Raw genomic sequence first — 25347 nt, 5'->3', positions numbered from 1 at the left:
ATGTCCACGGAGTGACTTTTGCAGGTTCCCCCCGGGGAGGGCAATCTCTGAGGGACAGCTCAGCCCTTCACAGCCGCAGTGACTCTGGCAGATAGCGGAGCGTTAGGGCCAAGACTGATGCTCATCCTACCAGGTAACCACGTCACATCTGGCTTTCCCGGGGTATTTATTAAACTTGAGGGGACCTGGAATACACACACACATAAAAATCTAGACAACGGCATGCACAGTCACATGCTGTTTCAATTCAGCGTGACAGTGTTTCTTCAATTTACTTAAGTACAAATGTTTCCAAGATATGGTACAATAAGCACTTACTAAGAGTGTACTATAAACACAACTCCCGTGTTACGAGTGCACTGAATAGGAAAGCCCGGATTTTACACACAATGTGTGCCGCGTTTACTCTATTCAGAATACCTTTGAAGACTGAAAAAACGTCATCTCCCTACCACAGGGACAACAAAACACAGTCACTGCTAATGCAACCACGTTCCAGAGCACATCTGGATGGTCTTGTGGAAATATAGGTATGCTTCATTAATTGACTGACATAAAAGTCAGAGGTTTTCACACGACGTACATCATCTCGATATTGCAATTTTGTGAAACGCTGGTAATGTTAGAGAGAAAACTGTTTCCCAATGCTTTCAAAATTCACTGTCTTATGAGACTTCTTTCATAAAGGCAGGTTTAAACTTGCAAAATTATTTGTCTACGCTATGGACATCTTCAAATAGTAAAATAAGCTCAGATTGTTTATTGGATTTTCATGCATATAAAACCTAACAATGGAAAATGCTTTTACAAATTTTAAAAATTACTTTTTTTCAATAGGTACAATATATACAGATTGACATAGTCAAGTGACATTTATAATTCTGCAAAGAATTGATAGTTAAAATTAATATTAAGGTACAGAACATGGTAGATGTCAAATCATAACGGAATTGTACTTGAATCAGCCTAGTTCAGATTTCAGACAGAGCCTGGGTTACTCTCCATTGTCTTCATGTGCTACATGATTTTTTTCATATTTTATACATAAAATATTATTTTTTTGCATTCATTAAAATACAAAATGTGATTGTTTATATATGTATAATTTAAACTCAATGATATCTTTTGAAGGAATTAAAGCAAAAAAGATAGGCTTCTTTATTTAAAACAAAATAAAGAGAAATATAGGGGACTTAGACTCATTTGAAGTAAGAAAACTTTAGTACACATATGCCAATTAATAAACAATTCTGAGTTATATTTATCACCAAGGGTTAAAAAATACTCAGATACACTTTATATTATCTACTGCATCTCTGAGTTGGAAACATTCTTGTTTATAATATTAAATTTTTTAATAAAATGAAATTTAATGATGAATTAGAAGTGGTCAGTGTGATAGGTAGGTATTATATTATATATTGCTTTCTGTTTTAAGAAGCTGTTTAAGAAAAATGTTAAAGTATTTTAAATGCAACAAATTTAAAGATAATAACCACGATTATTAGACAAAAACATCTATATTACAAATTCCGCACAACGACTTGAGTATAAACTTACTGTTCTTCCTGATCTGCATTAATTTCATAAATTACAAAGTCAGAATTCTAGAACAACTGAGCTACTTATGGCCATGCCTCAGGCTTTTCTTTTTTATAGCTTTACTCTTTTAATTAACATTTTAAAAACCTGAATTTACATAATATAGCCAAAACTTTAATATCTTACTTACAGGAAATTCACTTCAAACTAAATTTCATCAAATAAATTCAGTGATATAGTTAATATAAATCAATTAGAGATTATGTCAATATTACATGCATTAGTGAAAATTAATATCTATACAGACCCAGTCTCTTTTAAAACAGTCAATTATCATTAAATGCAAATTCTCATACAGATACCACCGCTTTTTGGTTTTTACCCCCCCCCCCAATTTTTTTCATGCTTATATAACCAATTCCTTTATAATTGGACATTTGAATTTCAGATAGACTCCTTGGTAATGTTCTCTCCGTGTGGTTCAGCTGGTTGGAGCATCATCTGTTCTGAACACCAAAAGATTGCAGGTTCAATTCCAGGTCAGGGGACATACCTAGGTTGTAAGTTTGATCTCCAGTCGGGGGGTGTAAGGGTGGCAATGAATGTATGTTTCTCTTACATCTATGTTTTTATTTCTCTCTCCCTTCCTTTCTCTTTAAAAATCAATTTAAAAATATCCTTGGATGAGGATTAATAAAGTATTTTGACTGTGTATCTATTTATTGTACATATTAAACTTATAACTGTAAACTTTTATTAAAGATGAGCTAAAACTAGTGGTTTATTATTCATTAAACTAGTGGCCTAGTGCATGAAATTCGTGCACATTAAAAGGAGATTAATTAGAGGAAATAATTTAATATTGCTATTTGCCCTTTCTCTATAATAGAAATGTCAGATGAAAGAAAATTAGTAAAATGTATATGAATACCTTCTTCCTGTCAGAGTCTGGGGCGCACCACGGGACACAGAGTCAAGTTCCCACCCACCTACATGCACCTCAAAATCGTGTAACACCCAGACCCAGCTGGCCCCCACCCCCATTGGGCTAGATCCACACCTGGCCAGTCCTACCCTTGTCAAGCCCTGCCGGTCAGGGGACATAGCCTGAGGTCCCCTAGCCCAGCACCAGGATGGGAAGTGCACCTTGAGGTTTTCTGTCAAGCCCTGCTGGGCGGGGGGCATGGCCTCAGGTCCCCGGGTCTGGCGCTGGGGTGGGGGGCGTGGCCTGAGGCCCCCCAGCCTGACGCCAGGGTGGGGGACACGGCCTGAGGTCCTCTGTCAAGCCCTACAGGGGCGGGGAAGGGCATAGCCTCAGGTCCCTGCTGATTGCTCATTAAGGCTCCTTAAGGGAACTTGGCTTCAGCTGTGGGTGCAGCCATCTTTGTGACGGAGTGATGGTCAATTAGCATATTCCCTCTCCATTAGATAGGATAGAAGACAAGGCAGGTGTCCGTGAACGGACGCTCAGCCCACACACCTTGCGCATCGATGCCTGAGAGACCCGGTCCTTCGAATGTTCAGTAGGATTGTCCTGCATTCAAGCGCTGTTCCAGGGGTCGCACCCGTTCATGTCTCAACAATAAATACCTGGGTTCCTTCTGCACTTTGTGAACGTTTTATGTGCTCTTTTAGGTGATTCAGTCAGTCCTTTACAACCCAAATATTTCCTTCCTCCCAAATATGGCCATTCTATTTTATAAAGGAGACCTTTACAACTCAAATATTTCCTTCCTCCAAAATATGGCCATTCTATTTTATAAAGGAGACACCTATTTTTTTTCTCAAAAATATGCAAATATTTTACTTTTTGAAGTTAATGAATAAAAATCAACTGTTATTCCGTACTTCCCCCTCTCCCCCTCCCAACCTTCAGCTCATGGGCAACAAAGGTTAATACTAACCAATGAAAGGTCTTCTAGACACAGTGAAGCCGGAGTAAAGCCTTCCATCAGAATGGGTTGAGTCGAATGCCAGTCCCTAAAGGTGAGAAGGGGTTCACCTTGGCCCACATCAGAGCATCGTTCAGGGAGATGGCGGATTTCCCATCTTCAAGGAAATACACGGGGCCCTGCACACGGTGAGAGTTGAGGGAGGAAGAGGAGTATAAATCCACAACATGTTTCTAAACAGAGACAATCCCTCCAATAGAAAACCCACGGGAGGTGCTTGCACGGTGCTGACAGGAAATGAAAAAATACAGACTTGACTTTGGGTGGCGAACCCACAATACTATATACAGCGATGTATTAAACATTGTACACCTGGAATCTATATCATTGCATTAACCAACGTCACCCCAATAAATTCAATACAAATGTTAAAATAAAAGTATGAGAAAATTAGTTTTTTGAACTGCTACCACTGTAGAAACATTTTAAAACATCTTAATGTTAAATATATCCTGATGTCTTTCAAAATAGGATTTAGTTTCATAATTTGAGATATTTCAATACAGCAGTGTTAACAGAGATAACAGGTAATGTCAATCTGTTAAATACTGCAGTTACCATTTTATAAAGGCATATATGTCTCGTCATAGCCTTAAATGTACTTTATGTTTAATCATACGGCTGGGAAGTTATTCAAGCCAGAACCTCTGAACCTGCTGTGTGTGTGTGTCTGTATAGTTAAAATCATGCCAAACCTGCCGAAACCGGTTTGGCTCAGTGGATAGAGCGTCAGCCTGCGGAATGAAAGGTCCCAGGTTCGATTCCAGTCAAGGGCACGTACCTTGGTTGCGGGCACATCCCCCAGTGCGAGGTGTGCAGGAGGCAGCTGATCAATGTCTCTCTCTCATCGATGTTTCTAACTCTCTATCCCTCTCCCTTCCTCTCTGTAAAATATCAATAAAATATATTAAAAAATAAATAAATAAATAAAATCATGCCAAACATGTGACTTGCCAGCAGATCTATAATTTAGTTATATCAGTTAGTCCGTATGACAAGGGCAGTTCTAAAGAACTAAACGCAAAAAAATAACAACAAACAATGCCCTAATGGGTTTGGCTCAGCAGATAGAGCGTCAGCCTGCGGACTGAAAGTTTGATTCCGGTCAAGGGCATGTACCTTGGTTGCGGGCACATTCCCAGTAGGAGGTGTGCAGGAGGCAGCTGATCAATGTTTCTCTCTCATCGATGTTTCTAACTCTCTATCCCTCTCCCTTCCTCTCTAAAAAATCAATAAAATATATTTTAAAAAATAATAACAAACAAACAAAAAAACCTCTTTCAATCTGTATTTCCCAGCTCTGAGAAGGAAAAGCATGAATTTTAAAAACACAAAACCTTGCTTATTTATGTTCTAAAGTTACCAGGTTTCTGTGCATGATTTCAAATAATACTGCTTGTCAACAAATTATTTCTAGACTAGAGGCCCGATGCATGAAATTCGTGCAAGGGGCTCAGCCCTTGCAGCCCCGGCTTTGTCCGGAAGGTCATCCAGAAGGTTATTCGGCTGTCCCGTCTAATTAGAATATTGTGCTTTTATTATTATAGATCTTGGAAGATACCTCATAGGAAGTAGACAGCTTCCCGTCTACAGGTCCTTGAAACCTCACAGGTGTCACCAGGCCCCTTGATTTTCTGTGGAGACAGCAATCTCCTGGGAGGTCAGCCTCCCTCTGCTTTCATGTGGGTGAGGCACTACGAGGGGTGGGGCAGAGGAGAGGCAGCACACCCACCGCTCAACTGGTCTCTCGGGAGCGGGTGGGGGAAGACCCGGAGGAGGAGAAAGCAGTGTGAAGGTATCACGTGGTGGACACAGCACCCGCGTGCAGAGGGCACCAGGGTACAGGCTGATGTGCTGCGTGTGCACTCCTCAGTGTATGTTACCTGTCAACCCCTGTGCTCCTTATCCCTGAACGTTAGTCCTAACGAGCACATGTGCACTGTGTCCCGCCTGTTGTCGGACACACTGTGTGCTCCGAAGACTTAGCCTGAGTGTCAAGGTCACAGGGCCTAGGGCTTAGATTAGCAGCGGCCATTTATTTGGAGTGGACATCTCCCCAAACACCTTATCCGCTGGGCTGGAGGTTAGCGTTAGAGATGTGAGTACTACCCCCCATCAGGATGTGAGAACCGACTCACACACCTGCGACTGTGCCTGCGAGGTGGAGCTGTGGTCTCCCAGAGCATTTCACAGGGACTCAGCTTCACTTCCAGGGGCACCTACCCTTGGTCCTGGCTCTGGGGCGACGAAGGCCTCTCTCTTTTCGGGAGGTAACGGCCCTCCCGCTCCCTGGGGTGCACTGGCAGGCCTGGCAATCATTCCCCATCGCTACCCACTGGACAGTAGGGACCATTCTTAGGGACTGATCCATCCCTCATGATTGACCCTAATCATTGTTAGTTGCTGAAAAGTTTAGTACGTCAATATAAGAACATGCGTACTATGTCAATCATATCCATCTATGAGCTTGTAATTGTTTTCTTTGTGTTTATGAGGTACAACTGGAGACTATGCAGTCACATTTAACCGGCTATAACATTCTACACTAATAAAAGAGAAAGATGCAAATTGACCGTACCTTTGCGACACCCACCAGCCAATCAGGAGTATGCAAATTAACCCAACAAAGATGGAAGGTTAATTTGCATACACAGGAGTCAAGCAGTGGGGCTGGGATGCAGGCGTTCTGCACTGCCCCAGCCGACCCGGTCCTCTGGGCAGCATGGGAAGGCAGAAAGGCGGCTCCGGCTGGAGCGAAGGCGGTGCCGGCAGCCAGGGGAAGGAAGGCCCATTCTTGCACGAATCTTCGTGCATCAGGCCTCTAGTTTGTCATGATGATTGTGGACTGTCTCCCTTATATAATGTCCCTGTGGACAGGATCTGTATGTATTTTAAGACATTTGTCACTGAGTAGACACATCGTATGCCTGTTACATGGGTTCCTGCTATGACAACAGCACCAGCAGGACTCTCTGAGTTTATTTTAAGGGGAGAGAGACCATCTACATAACCATGGAAGCCTGAGGGGGTCTTCTGGCTGGGCCTCAGGCCTCCGGATCGGCACCCACTTTTCGTCAGAATACAGTTATTTTAGAATTTCATTTCAAAAAATGACGACACAAATAAGAGGATGGAAATGCATAATTTCTGCCCACCGTTAGACAGTACCTGGATTTTTAGCCCCGTGAGACAAGAGATGTGAGCATCAGAATGGCTGGGAAGGTGGGACCCCGTCACGTAGTCCGGCCCAACCATCCCTCTGAGTGGCTCGGCCTGCAGTCTCCGGAGTAGGGCTGCGTGCACCCTTCTCTGTGACTCGGAAGCTGGCGTATAGGGGGAGTCCTCTGAGGACCTGTATTGTCAACACACATTGCATTTCCATTTTTGCAAAATCACAGAACGATTCAGGCTTAGATTAGAAACAGTCCCGATGACTTTTTAGCCCCCCTTCATCGATGATGCCAAATCAACTTTAAACTCAATTTACAGTAAACAGGAAGGACTGTAAAAAAGGCAGCATTGTAAATGATTACTGAATATCTGCTGAACAAACCAAGAGTCCTTCTTTTGCCAGCGTGAATAATGACAACCCGCATTCTGAGCGAGCCTGTCGATGATACTAAGCGTTCCCGTTCTTATGTCAGATTCACTCACGGGGGGATGGGCTGCGTGCAGGCTCTCCATGCCTCCAGCTCCTCAGAGAGGCGCTCGATGGTCAAAGGCACGGACACCTCCCGACGTTTTAATAGCTGACTGCAACGTGAGAAAGAAATTAACTGCTGACATCGAAGACAAAGACACCAGAAAAGCAAATAAACAACTGCAATTTTAGATTTAACAACTATTGTTCAAAAATGTATGTGTATTCCTGAATGTGTGTGTGTGTGTGTGTGTGTGTGTGTGTTGTGCCTGCTCACTGTGCAGTTCGCCTGTAAGTGCTGGCGAGTCATAGCTGGTCCACAGCTGTGGGATGGGTGACAGTCTGAGGAGTGAGGGTCGGATACATGAGCTGCATAATGTATGGAGGATGGTTCGAGAAGCCAAGCTCTGCTGACTGATGGCCACGCATGGCGACGGTACGGTACAGTGTGTGTCTGCGCTAGAATGAATGTTGGGAGTAAGAAAGCAAGCAGGAGAGCAGGCGGACAATGTCAGCTCGCGGGGAGGACTGGGGGCGCAGCTGCATCCTCTACAGACAGAGCTGTGCCAAGCGGCAGGGCCCGCGATAGCAGGACCCACTGTCCTTGTGGAGTGACCCCGCGCAGGCTGAGCGGAGACACGGACGCGTGCGGCCGTGTTGGGGACACGGGCTCAGTGAAGGAGCCCGTCCTCTCCCCACAGCAGGGGCTGCTCACCTCGTGTACTCATAGAGCGCGGGGACGATGCTCGCGTACTGTCTCCTGGCGGCCAGCAGCGCGCCCGCGTAGCCACTGAGGATGAGCAGCTCGTTCCGCGCTCTGCGGGGGAACATGGTTCGGTTTAAAAAGTCCGTATCTTGAAGTGTGGAGCATCATTCTCATCTGTAGTGACTGTACTTGTGTCTCTCTGTTCTAATGGGTGACACCGACAGCAAGCTCTGTTTAGAAAACGTTCTAAACTCGAGGATGTTGCCTTCCTCAGATAACTCAGCCAGGCGTTGTGCTATGACAAATTCGGGTTCAAAACACAGATCTTCAAGGTCATCTCACTCTCTCCTTCTTATTTTTCTCTGTTGCTCCGCTGCTTCCTCATGTGCTCGCTCCCTGGGGAGCTCCTGGGTCAGATTAGGAATCCCCGGCACGCGGACTGCTCACCCACCACCTTCCTGCCCGGGCTCTGCCACGCGTGCAGCCACGGCTTCATCTCCCCACACGGGCATCAAGCAAAAGGGGCCCAAGGCCTCTATAACAGATTATCCACAGCCTCGGGACCTCAGCCACATGGAACAGTGACCTTAAACCAGGGCAGGGGACCTCTGGCCCGTGTGAGGCCCATGAAATCATTTGGTCTGGCCCTGCCAACGCATTAGGGGTGAGTCAATTAAATGTTTGACCAAACAGAGCGGGCTAATTTTAAAGTTGATAATTTAATGTGGCCCGCGAATGAGGTTATGAATATCCAACTGGCCCTGGCAGAGAAGGATCCCCACCCCTGCCTTAAATGACACCTGTTTCCGGGGGCGGCGTCACGTTTGACGTCCTAGCACTTTCACTTCTTCCCCAACCCAGCACGCTTTACACACGTGGAGAGTTAACAGATAAGATCATCAGTTTCTCAGGATTTTGAGGTCCAAAGCCACCAAAAAGCTTTAAATTAGCCCTATTTGAACCTGGTGTGTATGTGTGTATGTGTGTGTTCATACGTACATAAACATACAAACACGATTAGTAAAGGAAGCCACGAAGATTTATGATTTCTGGTTCAAATTGACCTCTGCATTTTTTCTTAAGATGACAACAGATAAAAACGTAATTTTTTCTACATGTCCTTCTACCTGTCCAAGATGATCTTATTTCTTGATCTAAACACCATAACTCGCAGGGCCACCGTGAAACACGTGGCTGCAGTGATGGATTCTGGGGATAGGTACTCACTCGGTACACGTGTGCAGGAGTAACTTTTCAGTACGAATGTAACTCAGCAGGTCAAGAACGGGATAAATGGTATCCAAAGTCCAATCTGAACTACTGATGTGTTCTGGCAAAACAGAACGAAATCAAGAGTCTCTAAGTAAAGGTATGCACGTTTGCTCACGCACTGTTGAACCCATGAGATCAGCTCTCTTCCGATGAATCCTCTGTCCCTGGGATCAGATCACAGGCATTCATTCACCCACCAACCCTCTCTCAGGCCCCACACCATATGGTCAGCCGTGTCCTTTCTTTCTCAAGGTAGGGTGGCTAGCGCTTGATGTGAAAGCTTTTTAGCAGTATGAATGAAAACATGAAATAAATGAGTAGATTTTAAATGTCTCTACCAACTAAACACTCACCTTTGACGAAGTCAATACCAACAGGAAGGGCTTTTTCAGGTTCCTGACTCAACAAGTAATACTTTACAGCTTCAAACACATGGCCATCTGCATGCGCTGCCTCCGCTAACTGCATACATTCTTCTACGGGGGGCAGCTTGCACTAGAAAATAATTGGGTTGAGGACAATATCAACAAAATGTGTAGGGATAGAAGTAACAGTATAAATACTAAATCTGTTTCATGTTTATTTCTTATGAAAGTTGCTCAAAATAGATGTGAATAAAATAACTTGTATTGAGATATATTTATGAAACTATCTTGAAGGTATAATAATAATAGCAATAATAATGAATAGTAATAAATAGGATGTTCTTGTATGCATGCATATAAGAGTAACCAACGGGTGCAAAACATTGGGGGGTGAGGGCATGTATGGGAGTGGGGTGTGGGGGGGCAGTGGTAAGATATGTACACATATAATACCTTAATAAAAAATAAAAATGCCCTGACTGGTTTGGCTCAGTGGATAGAGCGTCGGCCTGCGGACTCAAGGGTCCCAGGTTCGATTCCGGTCAAGGGCATGTACCTTGGTTGCGGGCACATCCCCAGTGGGGGGTGTGCAGGAGGCAGCTGATCGATGTTTCTCTCTCATTGATGTTTCTGGCTCTCTATCCCTCTCTCTTCCTCTCTGTAAAAAATCAATAAAATATATTTTAAAATAAATAAATAAATAAATAAATAAATAAATAAATAAATAAATAGGATGTTGCCCAAGAGCCAGCGGTTTTCATCACACATTGTCTAACAAAAGAGGGGGAGCGAACTGCCTGGGCTGTGATAGCAGAACTAGTGCCTGCAGCTGTAATTTAGGGGAAAACGCTGGGGTTCGTTATTTTAGAACCAAGATGCTGACCACTATAAGGAACTACACGCTCTTCCATGTCCTGTACACAGTACATCCATGTCATGTGGCCCCGGAGACAAGGCAGCTTCATTTCAAGCAGAAAGGCAGCCGGCGGACAAGCCCTGGGAGTTTTGGCTTTGCCGCTGGGAGACCCACACGGAGTGGGGTGGGAGCCCATGGAATGCCTGCACTGCAGCATGAAAGGCAGCCCTCCCCAGCGTCTCCGCTTTTAAAAAGCCGGTTCAGACCGCATCCATTCCTCCCGCGGGGGAGTTCTGCTGCCGGAACGAGGCAGGAATTTCGTTGTCTCCTGTATCAAATTCCACCAGCGTCCATGGGTGGGTCAGTTCAACCGTTGAAGTCTGTCGGTTAGTTTCTGAGTGACACTGATAATGGTTGGGTGCTCTGGCTCTCACCACTCTGGCCCCCGCGGCCAGCAGCTGCCACAGCAAGGGACGGTTTGGGTTATGACTCCGGGAAGTGTGGCTCACCCCCGTCTCTTCTCCGTGGGGACCTGCCACCCCCTCCCCCTCACTTTTCTTTCATGTCCCCTTACGTTACTGAAAAGGTTTCTTCCATTTGCTTACTTACTAGTGGATGTATTCAATAGGTTCGTATTTTCTGTTGTTTAAAAATTAGGTATATTGCCGAAACCAGTTTGGCTCAGTGGATAGAGCATCGGCCTGCAGACTGAAGGGTCCCAAGTTCGATTCCGGTCAAGGGCATGTACCTTGGTTGCGGGCACATCCCCAGTGGGGAGTGTGCAGGAGGCAGCTGATCGATGTTTCTCTCTCATCGATGTTTCTAGCCCTCTATCCCTCTCCCTTCCTCTCTGTAAAAAATATATAAAATATATTTTAAAAAAATAAAAAATAAAATAAAAATTAGGTATATTTCACATTAAAGATCACTCAGCCGCTCAGAAAAATCACCACAGACTGTCATACAGGAGCTCTCATGTGTATGGCATCTCGTAGTGTCCCCCATCTCTACGCACTAAATGACAGTGTGCATTGAGCAGCTCCTCGTGCTTGGTACGCGCCCGGCTCGGTAGAAAAGGCTCTGCACTTAAGGAAGCTCAGAGAGCGGGGGGTGCCCCCTTGTAGGCCATCGGCGTCTACAGATGCAGGCGGCGGGCCTTCCCACTGCCACGCGCGTCTGTCGCCGCGAACCTCGCCTGTGCACTCTGGTCGCCCACTTTTAAAATCAGACTTGTTAGTGACCTCTCTGGGTTAGTAAAGGAGATTGTGGTAACGTAAATGTGTCCATATTCCGGCGCATCTGGAAGAAATGGGGATGGTTTCCGTTTTGGACGCGTGCCAGTTACCTGGTAAGACAGTGGCTCCCATTTAAATGTCCCACTCAAATAGGGTACGACAAGGGGAGAAAGGTGATCCCCCCGTGATTCTTGTTGTGTCTTAGAATCCCGGAGGTTGTATGAGGAACCTACTATTGGATATATCATTGTTTGTGCTACTTGTGAAGTCGTCCAGTTAGTCTCATCTTCACACACACTAGCTGGCCTTTCTAAGGTGCTATAGATGGAGCCTGATGAGAGAGGAATTATGTTCTCTAGGACGTGCGGTGAAAAGACTTGGTGGAGACCTGCCCATCGTTAGGAGCTGCGATCAGTCAGGTGCTAATCTCCCCAAACCTCCACATCGGCGCCTGCCCCTCCGGGTCCAGGGACACGCTCGTGTGCATCAAGACACTGCGCAGCCAATGGAAAGCGCCCTGCACACAGCATCCCTCTCCCTTCCAGGTGCAGCTCATTTCCGCTGGAAACAGTTTCCATTTGTCATGTTTATCAAAGCAAAGCACAGCTCATTGAAAAAGTAAGTCCGGGAAGACAAAGCATATGAGGAAGTTAGAATCACTCATCTCACAACCCACTGGAAGCGCTCAGCATTTATCTTTTCGCAAGTGTTTTCTCTGATATCACACTCACACACACTCACACTCGCACACTCACAAACACACACACTCTCACAAACACATTCAACACACACTCTCACACTCACAAACACACTCACACTCACAAACACTCACACACACTCACACACACACTCACAAACACACACATTCACACACACTCTCACACTCACAAACACACACTCACAAACACACTCACACTCACACACACTCTCACACACATTCACACACACTCTCACACTCACAAACACACTCACAAACACTCACAAACACACTCACACTCACACTCACACACACTCTCACAAACACACAAACACACACATTCACACACACTCACACTCACAAACACATTCAACACACACTCTCACACTCACAAACACACTCACACTCACACTCACACACACTCTCACAAACACACAAACACACACATTCACACACACACTCTCACAAACACATTCAACACACACTCTCACACTCACAAACACACTCACACTCACAAACACTCACACACACTCACACACACACTCACAAACACACACATTCACACACACTCTCACACTCACAAACACACACTCACAAACACACTCACACTCACACACACTCTCACACACATTCACACACACTCTCACACTCACAAACACACTCACAAACACTCACAAACACACACACTCTCACAAACACACAAACACACACATTCACACACACTCACACTCACAAACACACTCACACGCACAAACACTCACACACACTCTCACAAACACACTCACAAACACACACATTCACACACACACTCTCACAAACACACTCACAAACACACACATTCACACACACACTCTCACAAACACACTCACAAACACACACATTCACACACACACTCTCACACTCACAAACACACACACTCACAAACACAAACACATTCACACACACACTCACACACTCACACTCACATCACACTCTCACAAACACAAACACATATTCTCACACTCACACAGACACACACACACACACACACACACACACTTGGTTTATCTCTATTAACACAATACTCAGTAAGTACCCATTATTGAATGAATAGGGCCACTCACGCTGGGGGGAAAGTCAAGGTTCATATAAGTAAAAAAATCTTTGTTATTTTTAGAGTTGAAAATGAGAACATTTTTTACTTTTATCTTTTTCTCCAAAGAACTATCGTCTTAAATACGCCGTGCAGTCATTTTCAAAATGAAAATTACGTGGCACGTGCATAGTGTCATAATCTGCTTTTTACTTGTGTTACAGCCAACGAATGTCAATAAAAACCGAACTTCAAGATCTTTTTAATGCATTAGTAGCCCTAAAATACAGAAATGTCCTACAAGTTACATACACATATAACCTCCCTACCGTGGAACATTTGGGTTGTTTTACATATAATCTTGGTACATAAATTCCTATATTCTGCAAAGGAGCGTTCTTTTAAAGCGCTTAAGAAAAATGCATGCACATTTCATTATACATTATCAATTCTTTCAAAGGCCTTAAATGGCCTACTTTTAAAAGTTGGCATCCATGCACCTTGAGTGCAAAGGGGGGCAGTGGAGAGGGCTGGGGACGGGGCAGGCCTGTTGAGGCTGGTGGTCTCACCCACCATTAACTCACGTAGGCAACAGCTTCCCGCCCTCCTCTGCGCTCCCTTTCTTCATGCACTAAAAACAACATCCCCTGCTTTGCAGGGTTCCGTGAGGAGAGTGAAATACAAACACATGGGAACATTGAGAAGCGGTCCAGGCACAGAGCAGCAGCACAATAAATGCCACTTAGGATGGTCTTTGCTGTCTATGCAAGGGCCCCAGGGAGAGCAGACCTTAGCTCCCCTCTGGTATCTACCGCACACCCCTGAACCTGAAATGAGTTCAGTCACGCGCTGCCCCCCAGCTACCTTCTCACGGAGGTCGAGCATCTCCTCCTCGCAGCCTGGGTAGAAGGCACAGAGCTTCACCAGCTGAAGTTCATTATCCGGAATCATCAGGAGCAGATCGGCTGCCAAATTCCTGGTCGCATAACGAAAGGGGAAACGCCCATGAGAACAAAACGCCACACGCAACAGGCGAGCCACGTGGAGGAAGGAGACTCAGGATTCCTTCCAGCCGTCCTCGCTACCCGCAGCACTGACCTCCCGCTCGACCATCGGCTCCTCGGCACAGACCCAGGAACCAAAACGCGTGGAGGAAAAACGTGTGATGAAATGCCTACACAGTTCTTTTTAAAAACATGTTCTTATTGATTTCAGAGCGAGGAAGGGACAGGGAGAGAGTCATGGATCGGCTGCCTCCTGCACGCCCCCTGCTGGGGACCGAGCCTGCCACCCAGGCATGTGCCTTGAGCTGGGAATCAAACCCTGACCTCCTGGTTCAAGGGTCAACGCTCAACCACTTGGCACCACCGGCCAGGCTCTAAATGGTTTTTAAAGCTCTGAATGGAGTCTTCACAAACTCAAAATTGATTCTGTCACTATATAATAATTGTCTAATCACAGTGAGTTGAATTAGGCCTGTGCTTTGGAATGAATTACAGACTGAAGTGAATGCTCGCCAGCCGTGGACAAGGGTGTCACTCATTAGAGCACTTAGGTTACGCTTAGAAGCTGGGCATTCTGCCTACCTGTGAAACGTTAGGGGGAAGTCGCACACAAATGCAGTTTTCTGATTTACATTTTTCAAGATGTGATCAATGGAATAAATCACTTAAAACTAAGGTGTGTAAGAAACTGCATGTACAGCAGCTTTACATTAAAAATATATATATATTTTTTGCCCAGCTGGCGTGGCTCAGTGGTTGAGCATTGACCTATGAACCAGGAGGTCACGGTTTGATTCCCAGTCAGGGCACATGCCCAAGTTGTGGGCTTGGTCCACAGTAGGGGGCATGCAGGAGCCAGCTGATCAATGATTCTCTCTGATCATTGATGTTTATATCTCCCTCTCCCTCTCCCTTCCTCTCTCTGAAATCAATAAAAATATATTTAAAAAAATAAAAAAGTATTTTTTATAAAATTCTTTTCTAAAATCACTAGAGGAAGAGTTTTTGGTTGCATGCATCATAACTGAGAAAACACTAATTTTCATAGTTTGAGATGTTATTATTCAACTTTCAAGAAACTGATAAACATTCAGCAGGACTTTAGAAGAGGCGATACTTCAAGTGTGAATTAGAAAGGGTGTGCTGTGGGCTGAGACAAACCCTCCTTCACCTCTGCTTCAGGGTAATCTAGATCAGCCATTGATGTGAATGAGCTATTTTTAAAACATTAGGAGATATTTAATCAAGAATATAGTGAGCACAGAACAACAATAGAGATAATTTGTTGTGTCTGATTTTCTATTATCTTTGCAGAGGTAAATCTTTGAATATGTTTACAATTTCCAAATTAGAGTAATTCATCTGTTCTTGATAAAATTATGAATGACTTTGCTTTCTGACACTAACATTTAATAGCAGTTTTCAATAATGTCCATAAGAATATAGAAATTACTTGCTTTTATAATATATAAAATTGCCACCCTAAAATTCTACTCAAACTTCTATCAACTACAGACAAAAATCTGTATTGAATTATATCCTGATACAGTAAAATTTACAGCAATGCTATCTAATTTTATCCACTCATTATGTGAAATCACTATATACTGAAAATTTAGTAAACCATATTGCAAGTAATGATATGGACCAAATAAATGATCTAACCTCTTAAATTTCACTATCAGAACAGGCACTTATATTTGCTTAGCTGAATTAACTATTATTTTAAATTGTAGAGAGCCACAGTTCACTTGTTATACACCTTTAGGTATAAAACCACAGTGCTTTTGTGCCTAGGTCAGTGGTCGGCAAACTCATTAGTCAACAGAGCCAAATACCAACAGTACAACAATTGAAATTTCTTTTGAGAGCCACATTTTTTAAACTTAAACTTCTTCTAACACCACTTCTTCAACATAGACTCGCCCAGGCCGTGGTATTTTGTGGAAGAGCCACACTCAAGGGGCCAAAGAGCCGCATGTGGCTCGTGAGCCGCGGTTTGCCGACCACTGGCCTAGGTTATAGGAACTTTTGTCATTCCTGTATAGTTAGGTTTTATATACTATAAATTGTGGAAATAAGTTGGCATTCTGTAAGACAACGTGAAAATAGTTAATGATAATTTCTTAATATAGAGCTGGTGTCCCAATAATGTAGAATATAAACATTTAATTAAGCAGTTTTTATAAAAGTAGATGATACCTGTATTCATCAGATGGAAAGCTAGAAAGAAAACAGTTCTGGATATGAATAGCATAGACAGGCAACGCGACCCCAGCAGCAGCAAACTTTAACCAGCACACACAGACATGTGAAGGGTTCTTGGTTTAGGAACTTACACACATTCTATTGAGATGCTGCTGCTATCTTAATTACTCTCGAAAACCTGTGGAGCTCTACTACCGTACTAACAGCCGCTGGACTTAGAGATGCCCCTTCCCCGGGAATAACCCGATCAGCATCACCTATTTCAGAATTTGAACTTTGCCCTGGTTTTCGGCATTCCTATCTACACACCGATGGGTATATACGCACCGATGGGTATATACGCACCGATGGGTATATACGCACCGATGGGTATATACGCACCGATGGGTATATACGCACCGATGGGTATATACGCACCGATGGGTATATACGCACCGATGGGTATATACGCACCGATGGGTATATACGCACCGATGGGTATCTACGCACCGATGGGTATATACAGGAAGAACTCCTGGGGCAGTTAGGGGAAACGGGCGTTTGTTTTATATTAAAAGCACCTAAGACACATAGTCAGTTGAAAGATTTTTAAAACTTTTTAAAATTCAGTATGTACTCCTGTTTGCTTTTTTTTTTTTTTTTTTGCTTTCACCTAAACACACACACACACACCCACCCACACACACACACACACACACCACGCTTCCTTAGATTGGATGCTGACTTTAGCATGGAGGCAGTCACCTCTCCACACAGACCTCATGCTTCGGGATGAGGGAAGCCACGGTGACTAGCTGACCAATCACTGCAGTTCTCCGAGGGAAACCTGGGTCTCTCAAAGGGTCAGCATTGCATACACCGATGGCAGGGGGGCGGGGGGGACCACGACATGCTGGTGGGAGAAGAGGCCCTTCTACCCCCATGCCCTGTGGGTCACAGAGAACAGCTCTGGGGTGCCCGGCTCACTCGAGAGCGCCCCTGTGCGGGTGAAAGGGAGGTGGTGTGTTGCTGAGTGAGCCCCCATAGGGGGCGGGCCAGGGCGATGGCTGCTGCAGTCTGCATGTGTGTGCCCCAAAATTCACGCGTGGAAACCAACCCCCAAGGAGATGGTACTTGGAGGTCAGGCCTTTGGAAGGTGCTCAGGTCAGAAGGGCAGAGCCGGCCTGAACGGGACTGGTGCCCTCACAGACGAGGCCACAGAGAGCTTCCCCCCCCACCACCCGGACACAGTGGAAGATGCCAGCTGTTAACCAGGAGGCCGACTCCATCGACCCAACCCGCGAGCGCCTGGATCTTGAAGGTCTCAGCTTCCAGAACCGTGAGAAATGCCTTTCTGTTGTTTAAAGCCACCGGGGTGTTTGTTACAGCAGCCGTAACTGACGGGGACCCTGGGCAGAGTGCATGCTGTGGACACGGTTCATGTGGCCTTGAATCCTGGCTCTTACCGCGCTGAGGCCCGAGGTGAATCTGAGCACTCATCTTAAGGTGGCGCGTGTGCAAGGGGTGTACGTGGGGAGAGGTCCAGGTCCTAGCAAACAAGCCTATCCAAAACGTCTCGAGGCGCTAAGTAATGTGGTGAGAGAGAAGATTAAAGTCTAAAGCAGCCGTGGGCAAACTACGGCCCGCGGGCCGGATCCGGCTGTTCTATCCGGTTCTCTTGCTCTCCCCTCCGCTCCTTTACTTTGAATGTATATTAGTTCACACAAACACTCCATCCATGCTTTTGTTCCGGCCCTCCGGTCCAGTTTAAGAACCCATGGTGGCCCTCGAGTCAAAAAGTTTGCCCACCCCTGTAAAACCATCTTCGTTCAACACATACCTTCTGAGTGACAGCATCAGCCGCATCTTCCCTAAAAGTCCCTCCCTAGTGGAGGGCGGTGGGCCCTGAGGACAGGGCTCTGCAGAGGGGAGTGGGAGCCCCTTGGACGGGGGAGCCCAGGTCGCTCCCGTCACTTCCCAGGGTCTGTCTCCGAAAGCGGTGGCCAAGTTCAGGGCAATGGCCTATGCCAAGCCTCCGGTAAATCGTCTTCGTTATTACTCTCCACTGGAAAAGTGACTTTCTTTCCCAAACCTCAAACCAAGACACAGGGGCTGACAAGGAGGAGCAGGGATGCAGAATTTGACATGTGGGAATGCGTGGTCCTGATCATCTTAAGAGGCACACATTACTGTCTCCTGCTGCCTTACGGGCTTGGAGTACTAGGGACTCACAGCTGGGTGGGCCCCGGTAGATTCCCTTACACAGCCATTACTTCATTCTCCCACCCCCCTTTCCTCCCACAATCTTACCTTTTATTAAAAAAGGAGACCCTGAATTGTTTATCCCTGCTCTCAAAAAGGATGCTTCCTGTTACTGACCAATACAAAGAAAGTTTGTGGTAGGTTTTTATAAATATTCCTTACCAGATGAAGTACATTTCTTTTTATTCCTAGGTTAAGAGATTTGAATACGATTATTATACATCAATACTGTTATCGAATGACTTTCTGAATCTTTGGGACAATAATATGATTTTTCTATGTTATTCCATTAAGTACATTTCTTTTTATTCCTAGTTTAAGAGATTTGAATACGATTATTATACATCAATACTGTTATCGAATGACTTTCTGAATCTTTGGGACAATAATATGATTTTTCTATGTTATTCCATTAAGGAGGTAAATCATATTAATTGTATTTCTAAAGTTATCCAACTTCATTTCTCTGGTACAAAGGCAAGTTACCCTTGATTCTTTTTATGTGGGACTGACCGGCTAGCTAAATATTTGGTTCCAGATTTTTGCATCCATGTTCATGAGTGAGATTCTCTGGCAGCTTTCCTTTCTGTACTGTCCTAGTCCAGTTTAGGTATCAAATATATATTAGCTTCTGGCAATGAGAAAAACATAGGACCCCCTGTATACGCCCAACACGTGACCAAATGCGACTTGCAAGACTGAAAAGATGCATTCCATCGCCATAAAATTCCTCTTTCCATGTAGAAGCTCTTACCACATGGGGATCATCATGCATTTTCTGGCCAACAATTCCAGGGCGTAGTGGGTGGCTGGGGCTGCCGCCTCGCCCAGGACCGTGCCCACGCAGACCGCCAACTCCAGCTCGTTCCCGCGGAGCAGGGAGGCCATGGCCAGCTTGCCGGGGAGAAACAACGTCCTCGGGTCAGAGACGCACGCGGGGCAGGCACCGCTCCCGCCACGCTCGGGAAGCAGGGCAGGTGCATTAGCCGACACTCAGTCATTCTTACAAAACACCGCATGCACTATTTCTACACGGTACGCAGGCGTGGCTGCAATTCCAAGTGGAAGAGCTGATAAAGGGACACACAGGAAATACTCTCCAAGGTTAGAATTTAGGAATTAAGAGCACTTTTTGTAATTAGTAACGGTCTCTCTGCAATGTCCTCCATATGTCCTTCAGTTTCTATCAGAAAAAAAATGTAAATTATTTTTAAAAAAATATATTTTTATTGATTTCAGAGAGGAAGGGAGAGGGAGATAGAAACATCCATGATGAGAGAGAGTCATGGATCGGCTGCCTCCTGCACACCCCCCACTGGGGATCAAGCCTGCAACCTGGGCCTGTGCCCTTGACTGGGAATCGAACCGTGACCTCCTGGTTCATGGGTCAATGCTCAACCACTGAGCCACCTGGCAGGGCAAAAAATGTCAATTTGTAAAAGCTTCATAAATAGTGTACGATGAGTATCAACTCTCCCCTGAAGCCAGTGTTCTAAGGAGCCAGGAACCCCAAGTCTGCATCTGTGCTTAGGACTTCCCTGATTCCATTAGGGGGTCCAGTGGGAAGCACCCTAAGAGTATGACTGGTGAAGAACATACGGAAGGAAAACAAGATCGTTCACCCGTCTGGGACGGAGTCCAAGTGCAGCGACTTCCCCTTTGTCACCTACTGCTTCTCACCTGTGGCGAGACGCTTCAAGCCGGCTTGTCGTAAACGGAGCTTGTGATGGAATTTAAAAATGTAAGGGCAGAGCCCTAACTGGTGTGGCTCAGTGGATAGAGCGTCGGCCTGCGGACTCAAGGATCCCAGGTTCGATTCCGGTCAAGGGCATGTACCTTGGTTGCGGGCACATCCCCAGTGGGGGGTGTGCAGGAGGCAGCTGATCGATGCTTCTCTCTCATCGATGTTTCTAGCTCTCTATCCCTCTCCCTTCCTCTCTGTAAAAAATCAATAAGATATATTTTTAAAAAAATGTAAGGGCAGATCTCTGGTCTGTGGAGTGTCACCCTCGGGCTTGGAAAGCACGCAGACCCGGATATGACTCAGCAGTCAGCCCGCTGTCCCTCAGACACCCGCCCTTTCCCTCACATGCCCCCCACTCCCCCCCCACTCCTCCCCTCGCCAACACCGTACCTCCACGTCGTCCATGGCCAGGTGGCAGCAGGCGGCACGCACAGCCCGGCCGCCCTGGAAGTGCCACTCCGCCAGCTGCGCGCTCACCGTGTGCAGGAGCCTCGGGAGAAGAGGGGGGCATTCTAGGTCAGCAGGCGCCCCCGGAAGGGACCCCGTGCCCTGTATCACAGGCTGGTGAGAGGATCGGAGGGACCTAGCTGGACGCCCGTGACTTAGGTAGAAAGCCGGACTGGGGGGGGGGCGGGAATCAGGAAAGCCGTCTTTCTTAGCGGATGAGCTGACAAGTCCCCCAGACGTCAGGAAAAAAGCCTCATTTTCAAAAGTCTGCCAGCCCTCGTGGAATCAGGTATGACTTGGCGACAGGGGGCAGGTGACCTTGAGGAGCTGCAGGCGGAACTCGAACTTTCCAAGGCGTGGGTGGTGAGGGGCGCGGGAGTGTGCGTGTTAGGGCTGCAGAGGCAGGAGCGGGAGGGCGGAGGGCGGCAGCCAAGCACCAGGAGGACACTGGCTCCCGCACGTCACTGCCCAGCCCTTGGTGACCCTTTGGCCCGGTAAGTGTCCTAAGCGCTCCAACGTCCCATTTGCTGGGGTGAAGGGGAGCCACGGGGAGAGGGGGGGAAGGCCAGCGATGAGATCTGAGGGAGGGAAGAAGCTGGAGAATTCTAACCCCCCTGGCTTTTGCAAACGTAACTCTTTGGACTTCTTCTCTGCAAGAGGCTGAAATGTTATTCTAGACCAGGGGTGGGCAAACTTTTTAAACAGGGGGCCAGTTCACTGTCCCTCAGACCGTTGGAGGGCCGGACTATAGTTTAAAAAAAAAAACTATGAACAAATTCCTATGCGCACTGCGGGCCCGGGACGCGTCGGCTGCTAAGCAGGACAGGCAGCGGCCCCCGGCGGGCCGGATCCATGTCCTTGGCGGGCCGCATGTGGCCCGCGGGCCGTCGTTTGAGGACGCCTGTTAGACGCTAACATGGGGCCCTGGGGTGATGACCAAGGTCACCGTGGCGCAGTCCGCACTGACTACAGGGAACGTGGATGAGCCCACACCCCTGCTCCCCACAGGCTGGCTCAGCCTCAGGACTGGAGGTGCTGGCCGTGCAATCTCCACGCGGAAACCCGCTGGCCTTCCCGGAAGCTAAAGTGTGTCCAGGCGGCGCCCACGTGGCTGACATGTCCTTGTGCAGCGGGGGCGGACGCTGCCACAGACCTCCGTCTGGTGCGAGGTGCAGGGAGGGCCTGAGCCGGCCACGTCCCCTGCAATGCGCCTAAGGGGACCCCGCCATAAGAAACATGGACCTGCCCTGACTGGTTTGGCTCAGTGGATAGAGCGTCGGCCTGCGGACTAAAGGGTCCCAGGTTCGATTCCGGTCAAGGGCATGTACCTTGGTTGCAGGCACATCCCCAGTAGGAGGTGTGCAGGAGGCAGCTGATCGATGCTTCTCTCTCATCGATGTTTCTCTCTATCCCTCTCCCTTCCTCTCTGCAAAAAATCAATAAAATAAAAAAAATAAAAAAAAAGAAACATGGACCCCAAGCATAGCAGCAGCCCTCACTCGGTGAAGTCCTCCCCGCGGGCGTCCTCAGGCCCCGAGGCCCCGTCGGGGGTGGAGACTCGGCAGGTTTGCATGTTCCCCTCACACGCAGCCTGGAGTGGGAGGAAAACGTTCGTTATTCTTTTTAAAAAGCGATCTTTAGTGTTGAGAGCATTACAGATGTTCCCTTCTCCCGCCGCCACTGACCCCTCCTCTCACTCCCTCCCCCTCCCCAGGCCTTCACCGCATGGTTCCTCTTGTTTGTTTGTTTTGTTAATCCTCATCCGAGGATATTTTTCCCCCCATTGATTTTTAGAGAGAGGGAGAGGAGGGAGATGGGGAGAGAGAGAGAGAGAGAGAGAGAGAGAGAGAGAGAGAGAGAGAGAGAGGGAGAGAGAGAGAAACATCAATGTGAGAGAGACACACAGATTGGTTGCCTCCCACGCCCACCCCAACTGGGGCCAGGGTCCAGCCTGCACCCGGGGTCTGTGCCCTTGACCAGAACGGAACCTTAGTCCCAGGGCGATGCTCTCACCACCGGCGAGGGCACACTGCTACTTTCATTAACCCTTGGCTGACTCATGGTGAGTGACACATCTCAGACGCGTATTTTGAACAAAGGATACCTATATCATGTTTGAAATGTATACCAGAATTTGGAGCCACCTTAGAATTTGAAAACACACACACACACACACACACACACACACACACACACAAAACAACAACAGGTGAACTCTGTTGTATGAACATGAAGCCTCAGTGTTCGGTCACCAGGAAAAGCTGGTTAAGCTTCTGCAACGTTCAGCAGCGAGCAAAGGCTCCGGGTTCCGAGAAGCGTGTGCATGTGAGGATCTACAGCAAGGTCAGTGTGGCCACGGCACAGACCCTGTGGCTGCAACGCCACACAGGAGGCCGGGCCGGCCCTGACTCTGTCCGTCAAGACGGCGCTCAGTCAACAGGGCCCTCTCCCTTCCGCGCCCGCCCTCCGACGTGCGAGCGTGACTGTGCGCCCGTACCTGGGCCACCAGCAGAGCTTCCTTCAGCTGGCCCCGGGCCATGAAGAAATGGGCCAGTTTCCTCACATCGCCAACGGCTATGCAGTAGGGGATGGCGTCGTCCTTGTCTTCCTGCATTAGCTGGTCGGCTCTCCTATGAAAGGAGAATCATTTCTCTTTTGACAACACAGTCATTTCCAGGTTCTCGGGTGGACTGGGATTCTCTGAAATATCTAAACTTTGAGGCAGATTTCATAAAAGCTTTTTTTGCATATCACTTTTTGGAAAAGACAGATTTTATGATCAAATCATAGACAGAAGACAAAGGTTTTCTGGAATAATATACTATAGGTACTTATTTTCCCTTAGATCAGTGGTCGGCAAACTCATTAGTCAACAGAGCCAAATATCAACAGTACAACGATTGAAATTTCTTTTGAGTCAAATTTTTTAAACTTCTTCTAACGCCACTTCTTCAAAATAGACTGGCCCAGGCTGTGGTATTTTGTGGAAGAGCCACACTCAAGGGGCCAAAGAGCCGCATGTGGCTCGCGAGCCGCGGTTTGCCGACCACTGCCTTAGACCACTACATATATTCATACTTTAAATGTACTGACCAGGCCAGGTCTTATCTATTTACACACGCGATATATTTTTCGGAAGGTAAATTGTAGACTAGATACGGCACCATCGCAGATCTGCTCTCAACTAGATTAATAAATGTGTGGGGGTCTGCTTTGTTAAAGTGACTTTTAAATGGTACCATGAACACAACGAGGAATAGAGAGCTTCTAAATGCAACTTGCTTAAAAATCATTAAAAAGAATGATGCAAGAACATAAACATTGATCATGAAAGGTGGGGTATTGTACGTGACCCAGGAACATTCCAGACAGGTGAAGGGGTGGGGGATCCTGACGCTGAAGATTACGAAGGGTACCCGGGGGTCCCTCTGTCTCTATTGTATCCACGTCTGTCTGTCTCTGTTTCTCTTTCCCTACCGTCGTCCCAGGTACTTTCCCAAAAACCAGCCAAATTCCTTCCACTCGTAATGCTTTACCTGCTTTGTTGAGTACGAATCTGTCTTTCTCCAATTTGTGTTGGCATTTGCACTAAATTGCATTTCAATGGCCAATCTTTGGGCAGGGGCAGTAGCTGCATTTCATGTTGTTTTTCCAGCTCACCCTCCACCAGCCCCAAGGTACACGGTCATCGGGGTTCCTCCCAACAGCTCTCTTGTTACCCTGTGACCCTGACCCCCTGGCTACAGCTGATCAGAAACAGTATTCTCATTGGCATTTGGAACTAGGAAGAGAGGCCGCCAATCAAACTCCATGGTCGGGAGCCTTGGGGAGAGAGATCATTTCCTGCCCACCATGTGACCCACGGAGCAGGGAAAATCTGGTGTCGGTTTTCAAAGATAAATGAAAAAGAGCTTTTGCTGAGGTTAGGACAAAATTGTTTTGAGGAATAAACGTCCTCAGCGAACTTGACCTCCTAAGGCTTCCGTGGGAGGAGTAGCATTAAGGACCATAGCAAGGACCCGAGAATTCCTCGGGATCCTGGAGCTTAGGGGACAGAGCCTCCAGTGGAGGGAGGGCGGGGCCGCCTGCTGCTGAGCTCCCAGCTGGGAAAGCAGGTGCTGGGGACCCGCCTCCATGGCCAGTGCTGCAATCCCTTGGTGCTCCAGGCTGCACTGACTGATTTTTATTGGTAAATGTGAGGTGCAGTTCCATTTTATTATAAATCATGTACCAGGAAGTAAAAGTGAAAAGTTTTCACTTTTAATGCCGGATATAAAGTAAATACTCATTAAACAGTATTCTATAGGCCTAGCACAGTGATTAACACATAATAAGCACTAAATATTTGTTGAACGAATGAATGAAT

At 46.7% G+C, this 25347-nt stretch overlaps 1 protein-coding gene across 4 annotated transcripts in view; it reads right to left on the bottom strand.

The window, feature by feature from the left end:
- Positions 1-227: 227 nt before the first annotated feature.
- WDR17 (WD repeat domain 17) overlaps positions 228-25347 on the bottom strand; it is an 89882-nt gene continuing 64762 nt past the window's right edge. For 2 of the 4 annotated variants that reach the window (XM_080661350.1, XM_080661347.1), the window contains 13 exons: positions 23479-23611; positions 22481-22572; positions 20925-21024; positions 19545-19684; positions 16544-16564; positions 14202-14313; positions 9466-9607; positions 9068-9170; positions 7850-7951; positions 7149-7247; positions 6663-6846; positions 3447-3613; positions 228-2048 (listed from right to left, as the gene is read on the bottom strand). In XM_080661350.1, coding sequence (XP_080517476.1) covers positions 3494-3613; positions 6663-6846; positions 7149-7247; positions 7850-7951; positions 9068-9170; positions 9466-9607; positions 14202-14313; positions 16544-16564; positions 19545-19684; positions 20925-21024; positions 22481-22572; positions 23479-23611 — 1348 coding nt within the window. In that variant the 3' untranslated portion in view covers positions 228-2048; positions 3447-3493. Of the gene's footprint in view, positions 2096-3446; positions 3614-6662; positions 6847-7148; positions 7248-7849; positions 7952-9067; positions 9171-9465; positions 9608-14201; positions 14314-16543; positions 16565-19544; positions 19685-20924; positions 21025-22480; positions 22573-23478; positions 23612-25347 lie in introns of all 4 variants that reach the window. The other 2 variants (XM_080661348.1, XM_080661349.1) reach the window with 2 other exon arrangements.

This window comes from Plecotus auritus (genome assembly GCF_963455305.1).
Source record: "Plecotus auritus genome assembly, chromosome: 3".
Lineage (NCBI taxonomy): Eukaryota > Metazoa > Chordata > Mammalia > Chiroptera > Vespertilionidae > Plecotus > Plecotus auritus.
Note: the sequence above shows the minus strand (reverse complement) of the source record. Positions and strands in the feature narration are given on the sequence as shown.